Genomic DNA, 15,076 nt, shown 5'->3' with positions numbered 1-15,076 from the left:
CTAAAGGCTCGTTTGGTCCTTGCTTACGGGCATAAAGTTCCTGTCTTAAAATGAAGTCCAAATTTTGGGCTCCAAACCTGTCTTTCAGGGCCTCGATCAAAGCTTGATAATCATTGGCAGTTTCATTAGTCAATGTTTGAAACCAGGCCAGTGCAGGGCCACCCAACATTAACGGAAGTGCACCGAGTTTTTTTGCGTTTGACCAACTGTAAAATTTCGAAAGTCTATCGAATTTTGCAAGCCACTCGTTTACATCTTCGTTTGGGAGGCCATTAAACGGGGGTTGTTTAAACAAACTAGAATTTGTGTTACCATCTATTGCAGCCTGGACAGCACTTAATTGCGTTTGTAAATTGTCTACTGTTATCTGGAGTTGCTCAGCCATTTCGAAAAGATTACCAATAAAGTTAACTACGTTAAAATACGATTCAGCAAAATTGAGTCAGTCAAAGAAAATAAATTGCAGCGATTACGCACACACTGAACGTCCAATAAAATCTTGTATTTCCACAAAAAGAGATCTTGCAGATAAAGTCGTTCTATTTAAACAAAACGATGCAACGCAAATAAACAAAGTTCACTCTTTGCAAAATAAACTGAACTTACTCGTTGTAAGGCAAATACACAAAGTTCACTCTTTGTAAGGAATTCTCTCTACTTGAAGAAAAACGGCTTTGATCTTCGATAAGACGTGAAACTGATCATTAAACGGCTGAAAATAATTTCTAATGTGCTAGGATATCTTGAAAAAGTTATTGCATTCAAAAAGTTTTCTCGTTCAATCGTCTTCCTCACACGGGGCACCAAATGTTAAATCACTACTTTGATCTAACATAAACGCGTGAGTTCTAAATAGTAAGTAGAATTAACTTACGACCTTGGGCAGAAGAACTCGAATGAAGACACGTCTCGTCTAACGGCAAATGATTTCGACAGCAACTTCATTAATCTACAGCTTTCGGCAAGTCTCCCTAAAAACTACGCTACACGATATATATATGAATATCTAGGGGCAAAGGTTAAAATTAGGAAAATAATATGTCTTTACTAAATATGGTTAACAGAAATGTATTTAATGTTCCTGGCCAATCAGGGAAGCGATAGAAAAATATCTGATGCAATGTACATGAACCCGGCACAAAGTACAACGTGTGATCTGATGTCTGATGCAATGCTGGTATGTAACCATCACGTGACATGCAGCAAAATCAATAATCGAACAAAACAACAGCAACAGCATAAAAGCGATTGTTTAAATGAACTGTCTATTTACAATGGTTCACCTTTTCCCGTGTTCTGCGTTAAAAGACCTTGCGTACCCACAGTTTTTCTCAGCAAGGATATTTGTCTGCAAAACACAGGGGTAAATCCTTGCCTTTTGATCTCTAAATTTAGATGTCATCACTGTTGGCGGAAGAACATAATTTTAAGGGAATTTGTCAAAAATTGCGGAAATCTGGCAATTTCTCAACGGAACGAGGGAACACAATTGCCGTACGCACATTTTCTCAAAAATGATACACGGATTACTGAAATTTAAAAAGTTTAGCGGGATTCTTAACCCTTGCTCCTTGTTGGATAGGATGGCATCACCGGATGTTTTGGTGTTATCAATATATAAGTTGTTCATAAAGTTATATACTTTCTTTTGCCCAGTTGCCCCCTATCTGCTATTTTTGACCAAAAAGTACTTATTTTCACATTAAAAGGGTATGTATGTTCAATAAAAGTTGTGCAGCATGAAATTGTCTTTTAAAAAATGTATATACTTTGTGATTTTAGCGACATCAAAATTTGAACCCTGCTGATCAGTGCGCCATTATGGGATTTGCCCAAATAAGGATTCCCAATGTCCAATCGATGGGACCTTTTTCTGGTTATTCCCACAATAGTATGGAACCTATGCGCCAAATTTCAGCTTTATATTATTTTTGTCAGGATAAAATCATAATTCGATTACACTAGTACTTTTTAGGACACGTGATATGTATTGGACTAATTGGCTGAGACCGCCGGGCTATATCACTTATAACAGATTCGTTTGCGAGAAGATGGACAGTATCTGTAATGTGTACCGTACTTTCTCGAATAGAAGCCGCGGCTTCTATTAATTTTTTGGGCTAAAATTGTGGCTTCTATTTGAGCGTGGCTTGTATTTGAGGGCGGCTTTTGTTCACCTTTTCAGTAGTTACAGTGTATTCGTTGACTAAACAAGTTTTAGAGAACAGCATAATTGACATATTTTCTGCATAAAACAGTTGACTGATATTCTAAAAATGTATATTCGCCTAAAATATTTGCGTTATTACTTCTCTTTTTAATTTTTTTACCCATAGGCATCCCGTTTCATGCCTGACAGTGTTGATAAATAAATGCGGATTCTATTTAAGGTCGGCTTCTATTTGAGGGCGGCTTCTATTCGAGAAAATACGGTACCTTCTTCGCTGCGCAGAATTAGAGAACATCAGCAACATTTGCCGCTGTGGCGTAGCATCATACCATTTCAATCTGGATGTATTGAGCAATGGAGATTGTGATTGACCTAGAAAAATATTCTACTCATGCTTTCCATATTCACCAACCTAGAGCCGGGCAAAATACAAAGTAGAAAATTAGTTGAGATGGCTTGAAAGGGTTATGGCAAGAGACTTAAGTGGAGAGGAGATTCTTGAGGGGTTCCTCTGTCCAATTTGTATGAAAGACTTAAGAACTCCATCACAGCTCTCTGCTCATTTCGAGGAGTTTCATGCTGACGACAAGGATATTCTTCGACAACTTAGGACTGTTTTTGGACGTGCAAAGAATAAGATACTGAAAAAGGAGGATGCTGCAGCACAAAGTGAACAAAATTTTGATGTAAACAATGCCTTTACCAGTAGAGGTACTCCTGGATCCGGTGGCATCGATATATCATTATGGGATACACAAACTCTGGGTAAGGATTTTGCTTATATAAGAAATTATTGTTTACTGTAAATTATTGTAATTGACAACCCTTTACCGAATGTAATTGATTTTAAAGTATAACTCTGTTTAAAAAGTAGGCGAGCCGAAGTGTCTTGTTTTTTCATAAAATCGTTTCATAAAAACAATCATTGTTTTTTCAGTGAAAGCTTTCGTGTTGTTGCTTGTCAAATATTTGGTCAGTGTATTCTGCCAGGTAGCCTAATCCATGCAGAGCTCAATTTTCGTGAGACACTTCATCAACGCTTTCATTGTAGTAAGATACACTTTGAGAACGATGAACAATCATAAAGTAATCGAAACAATAAGAAAATGATCAAGGTAATCTGAAAATCTTCAGAAGGATGTAATGAAAAAATTATCAACGAATAGCATGATCAATTAATTTAAAAAAAACAATAAATAAATGAAAGACATATAGTTGTCAAATTCTCATAAAATTATCAAATTTATCTAGATTAGTAATAATCAAGAAATAAATCTAGAAATAACCAAGCTAAATTAGCCATCACAAAATAATCACACAGCATCATTTTTAGCCACACACAGGTTTTTGTTAATTTTTATGGTATTATTACATAAAAGCATTGTTATCAATCAAAATTGTGAGACTAAAGATGGGCCATCAACATTTTTTGAATTTTCTACATTTTCCACTTACACAACAATCTAGAGCAAAAATAAATTTCCTTGACACCACAATTTATTTTGACTCCTGGAAAGCACCCTATTTGTGAAGTCCACTGATATATGCACCCTTTTACATGCTAAATCCTTACACCCACCTTCGTGTAAAAAAGTGTTATTTACAGCCAAGCACTTCCCTTCAGGCGTTTGATCACAGACAACAATGAACTCCACAAAAACCTCAAAACACTTCAAAAAATGTAATCATAAGAGGTTATGAATCTCAGGATATCACCACTGAATTTAGTAAACTGACATATGTCACTGAAAAGGGTCTTCCCCTTCCTAGGAAACCCCACCAACAATGAGACCACCCCTCAGGGCACCCAGACAGGGGGCCCGCACTACCTCAACTTCGAACCCCCTCCACCAAAACCACAAGTCCTACCTTTTGTTGTCCCATTCTACATCAAAACTATAAATATAGGTTCCGTCCTTACTAAACATTGGCACTTGATCTCAGCCGATGCTTATCTTAAACAAGTATGGAATGACACCAGACCGGTTCTAGCCCTCACTAGAAGGCCTAACCTCAAAGACCAATTGGTACACTCTAAATTAGGCCATTAACACAAAGCCGCTTCTTGAAGCATCATGCGCCTTTAACTTTAACAATATATAAATATTACACTAGAGGCACAGTTACATCTAAGGTATGGCATCCACTGATTATTAAATTTTAATTCTTATTGCTTATATATTTATTTTGCAACTGTGATCCTGGATGCAGGATTGCGTGGGGCGCCGACGAGAAAGGAACATACCGAATTAAAGCCCCAAAATGTCCTTTGTGGGTTTCTGGCTGATGAGTTGCCTTTTTAGCATTTTCTGCCCATTTACAAGTTAGCTGCTCAAAACATACAAGGGGCACACACAACCACCCCCCCCCCATCTGGGTTTGAGGCTGTAACCAGGTGGTAGTGACTACTCCTTATCTCCTTTTTTCTCATTTTTTCATTTTGGATTTTACAATTTTATTCGCACATTGGTTTTTTAGTTTTTACCTTCTATATCTATAAAAACATTTTTTGACAAAATAACAGTGGTTGCTTTTAATGACAAAACTGCTAATTTCAAATTTGTTTTGATCAACCCAGGAAGTACAAGGCAGCATACCAATGATTTTAAAAAGATAAGGAAAGAGAAAATCGAAAAATTTGTTGCAGAGAGAAATAATATATTGATCAGACTTGATAAGGTTTGTTTCATTTTAGTTCATTTTATTAGAATTGTGCTTATACTTATGTTGAAAATAAACCTGCCTTGCATCATGTTGGAATTGTAAGAAATTTTCACATGATACTACGGAAGCCATTTATTTGCTTATCTACAACAATTCCTTATATCAGTAAATTACATGAGAAATGGTAGAATGTAAAGAGCTTCCCAGGTATGCATTGGTGTTTTTTTCTTCAAATTATACAACACAATACCATTTTAATCATGCCAAAATATTAATTTTGTAAATAGTCTGAGAGACCTGTAAGATGACTGCTATCTAAAAAAGAAGTCAGGAAGACATAAAATGTCAGGGAAGATTCTGTTAAACTTTACAGAGGAAAATTTTAGAGTCAGAGGAAAATTAGGGACAGTTTTGAATGGCTTGTTTGATGATCTGATATGTCATCATCAACTTCACAAAGCAAACAGGGGCATAACTAGGCCAATAAGTTCAGGGATGAAAGGTGTTTCTGCCCTACAGACCTATCTTGTTTTCAGGGGAGGGGGCCACATTGTAGCGATACGAAATTGAAGGGGGCCAAGAATTGCACTCTTCAAAAAAAAATCTTCTGCCCCACCCCTCACCATGACTGGTCCCTTATTTTGATTTTGCTTTTTAATAAAGCTTACATATCACGGCATATATTTACAGCTACATGACAGGGAAGTTTAGTGACCTAGGAGGACCCACCATGGTAGGGTCCGACACAAAATAAATGGTTTTTGGAATTTTACTTTGTAGAAGTTCTAAAAAGCATCTCCCAGAGTAAAATTAAATAAGATACTATACCACTTAGAATAGAAAATTTAGCCATTCTCAGAAAAACACTGATAATTGTTTTTTGGGAAAAATTAGGGAAGGGAGGAGTCATGCTTTAACTCTAGTGACAGACATTAAGAAAAAAGGGTGACCTTTTGTTTCAGATTGCACATCAATGTGAATGTCAAGAAGCTGTTGCAATATCAGTGCAATGATACAGAAAGTGATTTACTGAATTAATTTAATTAATGGACAAATTATAGAAATATGCATAAATAAATTAGTAAGTAGATCAAACAAAGTCAATTGGTATGTAATGAGTTTGATCTCTTTTTATTTCATACACTGTTTTAAAAATTAATAGCAAAAACAGTGAAAAATCTTGAAAAAAAGTGGGGGACCTCAGCCCCCTAGCCCCCCAAGTGGTGCTGTGCCTGCATGAAAAAATTTACAACTTGTGTCGACTCATTTTATGGACAGCAGTTGCAATTTAACAATTTCCATTCCAAAGTCCTTCAACAAACTTCAGAGGTGCCATTCTGGTGCTGCAATAAAATTCTTCTTTTCGTGGCACCCTGCAAGGTCTTGGATTGCCTTGCAACATCCACACCCCCCCCCCCCCATACCAAAGGGAATTGTTGCACCTGAAAGCAAAGCAAAGCTATGAAGAATATTTCATGTTTTGTCCCCAGTCACCTATCCTTAAAACTTCATTGGCCAGGGAAAGTCAAACATTTTTTGTCTGTCATAGAAATATCTCAGTTCTTAAGGACATTAAGGGTGTATTTATACAGGAAAAAATAATTTTGTATGATGCATATTAAATCTGTTTGATATCTTATAGCTTATCAAGTCTGGGATATACAATTCAGAGAAAACTATAGCTGTTGCCTTAAAAGCGCGGAAAGGTGAGCTGACCTTTTTTTGTTTGGCTCAAAGTTGAAAATTTCTTCAATTATATTGTATGAATTCTTATGGCTGAAGTAATTTTTTTATTAGCACCTGCACTGAATTAGAATTCATTTCTTCAGAAATTCTTGTGCATATTTTCATTTTGTCACTTGTTTTGTCAGATGTTGAAAGACGTGTTGTTCCTTGGGAGAATGATGGAGATGTCAAGTTTTGCAGACTATGTTTCAAGAAATTTAATGTTTTAGTACGCAGACATCATTGTAGATTATGTGGAAGAGTATTTTGTGGCGAATGTTGTGATTTCATCAACCCTCTAGAAGCAAGTAAGTATTTTATAAAATATCTGAATGACCATTTGAAATGTTAATGAAGTATCTGAGAGTTTATATATTATATATTAATATATTATGGCCAGTGGGGGGAAAAAATGCGCATTTTTGAGAAATTTTCGGTTTCCCCCTGATTGTTCACACATATTGGAAAAAATTATGTATAGTTACAAAGTAGCCCTGATAAGTTCCTTTAGCAACAAAAAATTGCTACCCTTTCTTTAAGAGATTATTTTTTAAGAATGAAAAACTGGTGCGCATTTTTTAACCACAAAAAGGAGAAAAAATGCGCACATGTGGCAAAAAACTGCGCACCTCTCAATTACGGAAGAATGTTGATTTGATTCAATAAATTTGTTGATATTTGCTGTCAATAATTTTTTTAAATCAAGATTGTCTTTGCTCTAGCAAAGCGTTCTCCATATGGCTCTCTTGCCAAGATTTTGCTTTTTTTACATACGTCCTCAGCATTTTGCTTTCAATCTATGCAATGCGACTTAATTTGTAGTCTTCTAAAATAAACTGATCTTGTCTTCAGTGGAAAAGCTTTTATAGCCATCAAGAGACACGCAACACATAAAATGGCCCATAAATAGCATCTATTGTAATTCACTTATTGCTGTTTCAGCAAGGTAAAATTTAAATATTACATCATAGTCATCTGACGACAGTTAGATCAGCTGACGGAATCAAAACTTTGACATCCCCCCGAGATAAGGTATTCCCCTCTGCCCCTCTGCACAAGATAACTTCTTGGTATATTCCATGCAAAGCATCTTTTGATAAGTTTTTAAAAGAATTATTAGAAAGGCAAATGCTCTTATGAAAACGATCCAAAGTCTTTTTAGAAAGTTATAACTTGACCTTTTATGTAACCTTCTTGGTTTCTAGAAGATAATTTTCCCAAATCCATATGGTTGTCAAATATGGTTTCATTCTTGCATATGTCACATGTTTTAAGAACAGATACAGAGCCTTTTTCCGACGAAAATATAACTTTATGGTGCGCATTTTTTCCCCTCACTACAGAAAATTTGAGGTTAAAAAATGCGCAGGCCCCTCTAGACGTGCCACTTGGGAGGAGCAACAACATCTGTTTATGGGCAATGACCTCAACACTGAAGTAGTGTAATGCTGTGATAATACCTTTGGAATGCAGTCAATGAGCTGAAAAATCGAAAAGTTTACCGTTGTCATGGAAAACTTGATATCATCATAAATTGGAGCTTCCGCTTTTCAAATACGTAATGAAAAACAAAAGTGCACTATTTTTGGATTTGGTTTTCATTGAAACTATCATCAAAGGTTTGGTTTATCATGCCTTATCTCAAACTCTTGGTTACTCCTCCACAGTGCTGTAGAAATGGGTGCGCATTTTTTACTCCCAAAATCGCCATGCGCATTTTTTCCCCCCACTGACCATATGATATATTTACAAAAAGACACAATTTGTAAACAAAAACTCATTTCGTTAGTTAAGATGCCAAGAAATGCCCATTTGCATTCTTTGATTTAAGAACGCTGTTAAACAGTGAGTTCTTGAACACCTCAACAGTGTCTTGTGGGGGGTGGGGGTGCGGGCATCCCTAGGAAAAAGTTTTGAAAAATATTACAGTTGGATTTTGAAAGACAGTGATAATGGTAAATTTGACAAAATTTCCTAGAGCCATTGTAAGAAATTCATAAGGAAATCTTTAATCGAGGTCTAATGATGCTTTTGATGTTAATAAAGAAAACATCTTCTTGACAGGCAACATCATGAGCAATAAGGTTTCATCTCTTGGTAAGGACTTAGTTGAAAATGGAAATGATGACAAGTCTGGGATTCGTGCATGCTTCTCATGTTTAGAAATCCTACAAAAGTAAGCATTAAAATTATAGCTTTTTGTCTTATGTTTTCATTATCCTACAAAAATAGGCTTAAAAACAGCTTTTGTTCTTAAATTTGGATTACGGTAAAAACCTGCATATAAGCTGCATATTTTTTTCTCATTTTGCCCCCCAAAATCGTAGGTGCGACCTATGTGCGTAGTGATCAACTTCAGACCTCATATCTGAAAACGAGGCTTGCTATTGTTGTAGGTAACAAAAAATTCCTTTTGTTTTTGACATAAACGATTATAAAATGCAAACAATCAGGGGCACATGTCTGCCCATGTGTTAGATTCGCTTAATGAAGATGAAGAATTTCATGGATTTTAATTATTGTTAATTTTAAAGTATTTTCAATGATAAAGTATTTGACGAAACTTTTTTTCTGAATTTTGAGGCCTCAAATTTGGGGGCGGCCTATGTGCAGGGGTGGCTTATACGTGGGTTTTTACGGTACCCTATTTTCTAGAATTGAATTGAAGCTGTGAAAATCTTGAGGGAGGGAAGGAAATAAGTGGAAGCCATTCATGACTAGAGTGGCCCAAGAAAATAGAATTTCAAGAGTTAAATGCTTTCAGTACAGGGGCATTGTGATTGTTGGGGGCACATGCCTCTGGTAAAGTACTTTTTCACAAAAACTGCTGGATGTAAACAAAAAGAAATGATAAATTTATATCCAGTTGTCAATCCAGATACTGTGTTTCTGTGCTATTTTCAAGCTTTGGCAAAATACACTTTATATATTGTACCAAAAATGCTAAATTAAAAATTACAAAATTACCCATTACTTATTAGGCCTTGATCATTTGATTTTCAAATTGAAATTAACTCTCAAACAAAAGGAAACATTGAAACATCCTTTGTTGTCTGAGACAGAAGTTTTGAACACCCCCTCCCCCCCATTAGGTTTGCTTAGTTTGTGATTAAAAAGCTCCTTCTGGCAGTAAAAAAATACTAGCGGAGGGTGTAGAGGGTGTGACACCTTCAATGGATCATAATTCGTTTCAAAACAAGTCAGAAGTATATCAGACCATCAATATCGTAGAATCTAGAACCTTAACCTGATAGTGTATGTACAGTTTGCTGGGCAATGGAGACCCTGGAGGGGGATCAGTGGCTGCAGTAACTGCTGTCTTTTGTTCCGTCACCCTTGGTTTCTGTTCTCTAGCATCCTTCTCATATGCTGACCGAAAATCCAATGTGAAACGGGTTCTAGTAGTTACCAGTAATTAATAGTATTTGTAGGTGTCCATAATTGTTTCGTTAAGCTGTTACCTGTTATATGTTTTTTTATGTTAATGGCCACAGGGTAGTCATTGTCTTTTGCTCCCTGTGGTCCCATCCCTGTAGTGTTGTACACTTTGTAAAGTAATTTGGAAGTATAGTAGGATGTAGACATAAGCATGTATTGTAAAAAGTTTATATGATATGAAAAAAAACCTCTAATTTTTTCACCAGCTGATCAGTAAATCTTCAGTTGCTCCAAAAATCCTTAGTTTTTCTATACAGGAAAAATATTTTTAGATTTTATATGCTCATTGAATAGTTCAAATTCAGGGGCCACTGTTTATATTTCAAAGTCTTGTTTATAGTATCAATAGGTATGTATTTAAAAATTTTTCTCTACCTTGAGGTATTCTGATGACAAAGTTGAGAGTCAAACGAAGCCAGAGCTTGTTGCACTGTATGAGGTTGGTTTTAATAATTTTCTATCATCATTTTTAAAGATTAGTTTTCAATTCCTGAAGTACTTGAGAATTTTCAGTAGTCGTTAAGAATTTGTTGATTATTTCGTTTTGAAATTGTGTTGTTGGTTTGACAGGAATGATGGGAAAATGCTTGTCACTGTCTTTAGTCAAGTCAGTTTCATTCTTCTGTTTCAGAGACTCAAGACAAACATGTCAGAATGTGATGTCTTATTACCAAAATTCATCAAAATGGCAGAATCTATCAAGTATGTCATAGATTTTGAGCTGTTTATTTGTAGAACAATGCTCATTTGATACACCATGCATTCACTTGACTAAGCATCTGTTTAAAGCCAAACTAACCTTTGCCTGTCTATTCTGTACGTCCACTACAATGCTTTAAAAAAGATACAGAGGCTTGTATTATCATAACAAGCAGTGGTGGACACCTGGAGGCAAGGGGGGGGGGGGCGGTCCCCCCAATACTTTGGAGGTCAATGGTCTTTTGTTCTAAGACATTGGGAAATGTGATATCATCTTATTAAAAAAAATAAGCTTGCCCCCGCCAATATTTGACCAAGTGTCCGCCCCTGATAACTAGCATGGATCTTATGTCTAAATACATAGGGTTATCTAAGGGACTTCAGCTGGGGAACACGATTCTATTCTAAGTAGAAGAGTATGTTCTCATAAAGGTGTTCAACAGTACGTTGCTTTAAGAAGAGCTAGACAACTGTGGCTGGGGGGATTGTAATACCCCCTATTAAGTATATTGAAAGAGGCCCTGATTTTTGATGGGTTATTTTGTTTATTCCAGCATTGGTGAAGCTGAATACAGTTTAGAAACAGCAACCGAAACGAGAGTGGAGTTGTTTAAAATGTTTGAATTTATTGATGGCTTGAGGTGAGCAAAGTATTTAAGTGCATTTTATGTTGTTGTTTTGTTGAGAGCTGCTGCAGTGGTGAATAATATAAGGGAGAGTAAATCGCTTATTTTTAAAAGGTGCAGCAGAAAAAGATCAAAACGATATTCTGAAGAAAATGAGAAAATTGTGTAATATTAATCACGAATAAAGAGCCTGAACAACACTACTTATAATTTAATGTGACCAACACAAATAATATCAAAGTTAAGAATAAACTGTTCTCACAGGAGATCAAGAACTGTGACATGTACGTAACAACTGACAAACCATTCTAAGAACGAGAATTCGTAGGGGCAAAAGATTGCCTAAACCGAAAAAGGCAGTTGGGTGTGACAATGTAGGTAATGAAATACATGAATATAAATGTTCGATAAAAGTTGAAAATATTGATACTTAAGTGATTAATAACGCATTACAGATCTGTAGTAGTGCCTATCAAATAGAGAAAATAATTGAAAAAACAATATTTATAAAGAAACTAAACAGACAGTTAACTGGTGTGGAATATTAGTAATTGCTGGTATTTCTGAAATCTAGAAAAAAGAGTCTAAAGAGACAATCTTTAAGCATTAAAATAGGTTTTAAAGAAGCAGATGCAGGAGGCCGGAAAAAGCGTTAAACCTTGAAGACATTGCTGTACAGAAAATTGTTTCTTTTTCAATGAATTGATGTCGTGCTTGCAATCAATGTCAGTATTCTTAGCCTTAAAAGTCCCGCTTGGCTGTCGGCTTAGTTTCCTGTTTCTTTTTCTTATTGTTCTATCTTTTTCTCCAAGATTTTTCTGTTCAAGCCAGGCATCAAAAGTAGCACTCCTACCATCTTCATAGCAGCTTTATATCAGAAAAATCCACTTATTCTCATTCAGATCTTCCGCTTCTTTTTAGTGATCAAAAGTTTTACCCCTTAATACTCTTTTGCAACATAAGGAACAACGTTTTATTGCTATACTCGCTTTTATCTTTTCTAGTAAAAGGATTCAATTTTTGGGAACAAAGGGAGAAAAGCAGCCCCATCCACATACACTGAAGCTACAGAGGCAGATAAGGAACTTTGCAGCTAATTACCTTCAAGCGTATATGTTCACAACGCCTTCATTACCAACCGCAGACCAATATCGCGAACTTGTTCGTATGAACGAGGAGAAACGAGCGAGGGAAAGGCAGGAAGAGAAACAGCGGATGATTAATGCGTCCCTTACGGGCAAAGAAATTCCAGGTGGCCAAAGGCAAGTGGCCTCAGTCCCGCGGAAAGGGGCAGCAGAGAGCGGGAGTCGGGCTGTTGCTGATGCACAACCGCGCTCGGCAGCCGCCAGATCCGATGATGACTCAACTACATCAGAAGATGATGGTGGTGGGATACTAGGAGGGATCTTCACGGGGGCTGGGTTACGGTCGAGGTTCAGCAAGAAAATTCAAAAGCCGTTCACGGCTGTATCTATCACAAAAACAAACAATAAGGGTTGGGGGCCAGTTCAAGTGACAATGAGTGAGTCCCCGGACCCAATGATACAGCAAATGGATATTATACGGGGTTACATCAAACAGGCGAAACAAGAGAGAAAATTCGAAGAAGTTGCCTTGTTCGAACAGAATTTAAAAGAGTTAGAATTGGAATATATGAGACAAAGGCAAGGAAGATGGTAGTGTCAATGCTAATGTAGTTGTAATTATAAGGCGCTTTTTAAGTTGGAAATGTTTTACGGTGGAATGGTGCGTTTATAGTCATGTCAGGTTTTTTAAGATTGAATTTGTCCCTAAGTTTTATCAAAGCATAAAACACCCAAAAGTTCAGAAGCCTCACCCGAAAGTTTTCTCGGAACAGGTTAATGGTCGTCTATGTGCAAGTGCGTACATTACTTATTTTATTCAAACAATCTTTTGGTGGTACAAAACTTGAAAATGGCTTTCACAGTAGCGTGTAGACAAAAAGAGTTCGTTTTCACCTTAGGGCTCCATTGGTAACATTCTCAATAGCAAGCGGCACTAATTAGTCAACCTCAACAGTCATGTGCTCGTGTTTCTAATTGGCCTATTTCGATTCACAACTGGGTATATATATTTCCTAGCGTAGAGTTTTCGATCTATGTTCTGACGTTTTAAACTCTGAATAGTGTCAGATGAAAAGCTTTAGTTTACTAAATGTTTGCTTTTTTCAAAGCTACTTGCTTTATTCAAAGCCCCAAACAATAAACAAATGGCAATTTCTGAGAACAAAGAACAACTGTTAATTTTTGCCCAACTAAATGGATAAGTCCTGGACAAAACTCTGGCTTCAATCAGCGGCTCTCAACAAATATTTTGTTTTTGCTCTACCATGCCAGTTTCTGATATGACGGTTAAAAGAATAACTTGTGCTCAGTTATTAGAGGGGCGCTAATTTATCTTTCAACAAACATTTCTTCTGCTCTTAGTTTTTTAAAATTGCCTTTTTAAATGTTAAGACCTGTACTATAGATTTTTGTTGCAAATTATGATTGTTGGTTAGAGCTTTTGTTATTAATTTTCTTCTATGATGCTCGTACATCAATATTCAGACTTTAGTTCCCTAAAATTTGTCTCCGTACATTGCATAGCTATTGAGACATTTTTTTGAAGAATCGAAACATTAATGAGATAACTCTACCTTTTAACTACTTCTCTATGACATTTGATCCCAAGAGAAATTGAAATTACACCAATATCATTACATAGACCAGTTCTAGGCTGCAACTTCAAGTTTAACGCTTAATGCGATCATCAAGTCAGCTGTTGCCTTTTGTCTGATGATTGCATTAGCTTAACCTCAGAATTGAAACTTAGAACTATCCTGTTCTATGCACTAAAGCGTGTACAGCTCTGCCTATACGGCACCGGGCACTATTTGACCGATCGTTAATATAGTAATTTTCCTATACAATTATCTTATGCAGCTATTCAATTTGTGCTATTTGATTTGATAGATATAGATACAGTGTTTTTATTCTGTAATACATGAAGTACTTCTCTCCAAGGGCTATGTTTTATTTATCTGTGCTAGGTACGAAGAGGACCCATTTTAAAGTGTTGTCTTTGACGCCATATCGTTGATTTTTGGATAAGCAAATTATTCATAAAGCCAAATCGAAGTTTCGTGAGTTGTAAATAGGAATTTTCTCTGGAGATGCTGACTATCAAATGTGACCCATGCCTTTGTCTTCATTTTGTTATAGTGCCCTGTTGTGACGATTAATTTATTGCGAAGTTGAAATAATGTTAAGAAAAATGTGAAAAATATATTTTAACAAAATACGAACAAGGCTCAAACCTTAACAAATATTTTACAGAAAGGTGCACTTTTAGAAGCCATGCACCAGTAATTTTTGACAACTGGCTCTGAATAAATATCCCTTTAAAATTATTATTATACCATTTTCAATGTATAAATGTTTAATTAAAAATGGCATAATAATATGTATTTATTCCGTTTATATGTATAGTTATGTGATTGCGTATAATATTATGTGATATTGAAATGAACTATTATGTAATCAAGTATGATTTCTTATGACGACTTCAAAGCTTTACACGAAATGACTTTTAGGAGTAATCCTTTTACGTTTCATTAAGTGAATAATTTTTTATAAATTCCAGCCAATAGCAGAGTTCAAGAGCTACTATAAATATTTGACTTTTTTAACATTTTCACATTTTTAACATTATGGTAAATAAATTATTTGGCTGTATTGACGTAAATCTTTAA

The 15,076-nt window shown here is 35.9% G+C and overlaps 1 protein-coding gene across 1 annotated transcript; it reads left to right on the top strand.

The window, feature by feature from the left end:
- The first annotated feature begins 1,296 nt into the window (after positions 1 to 1,296).
- LOC135692823 (rabenosyn-5) lies at positions 1,297 to 14,864 on the top strand. Its single transcript, XM_065211141.2, has 9 exons — positions 1,297 to 2,935; positions 4,749 to 4,849; positions 6,477 to 6,540; positions 6,706 to 6,867; positions 8,624 to 8,735; positions 10,379 to 10,436; positions 10,629 to 10,699; positions 11,251 to 11,337; positions 12,327 to 14,864. Exons 1-9 carry the CDS (start codon positions 2,638 to 2,640, stop codon positions 13,000 to 13,002), a joined length of 1,629 nt encoding a protein of 542 aa, XP_065067213.2. The 5' UTR covers positions 1,297 to 2,637; the 3' UTR covers positions 13,003 to 14,864.
- Positions 14,865 to 15,076: the final 212 nt, after the last annotated feature.

The sequence above is a fragment of the Rhopilema esculentum genome, chromosome 3 (assembly GCF_057945365.1).
Source record: "Rhopilema esculentum isolate cy_ngs chromosome 3, ASM5794536v1, whole genome shotgun sequence".
Classification (NCBI taxonomy): Eukaryota; Metazoa; Cnidaria; class Scyphozoa; order Rhizostomeae; family Rhizostomatidae; genus Rhopilema; species Rhopilema esculentum.
This window is presented reverse-complemented; position numbering and strand designations above follow the sequence as displayed.

Bases quoted from the DNA above. Each gene is read 5' to 3' on its own strand.
- LOC135692823 (XM_065211141.2), top strand. From the start codon at position 2,638: ATGGCAAGAGACTTAAGTGGAGAGGAGATTCTTGAGGGGTTCCTCTGT. The intron at 6,868-8,623 runs GTAAGTATTTTA...TCTTCTTGACAG, and splicing joins CATCAACCCTCTAGAAGCAA to GCAACATCATGAGCAATAAG. The intron at 10,700-11,250 runs GTATGTCATAGA...TGTTTATTCCAG, and splicing joins AAAATGGCAGAATCTATCAA to CATTGGTGAAGCTGAATACA.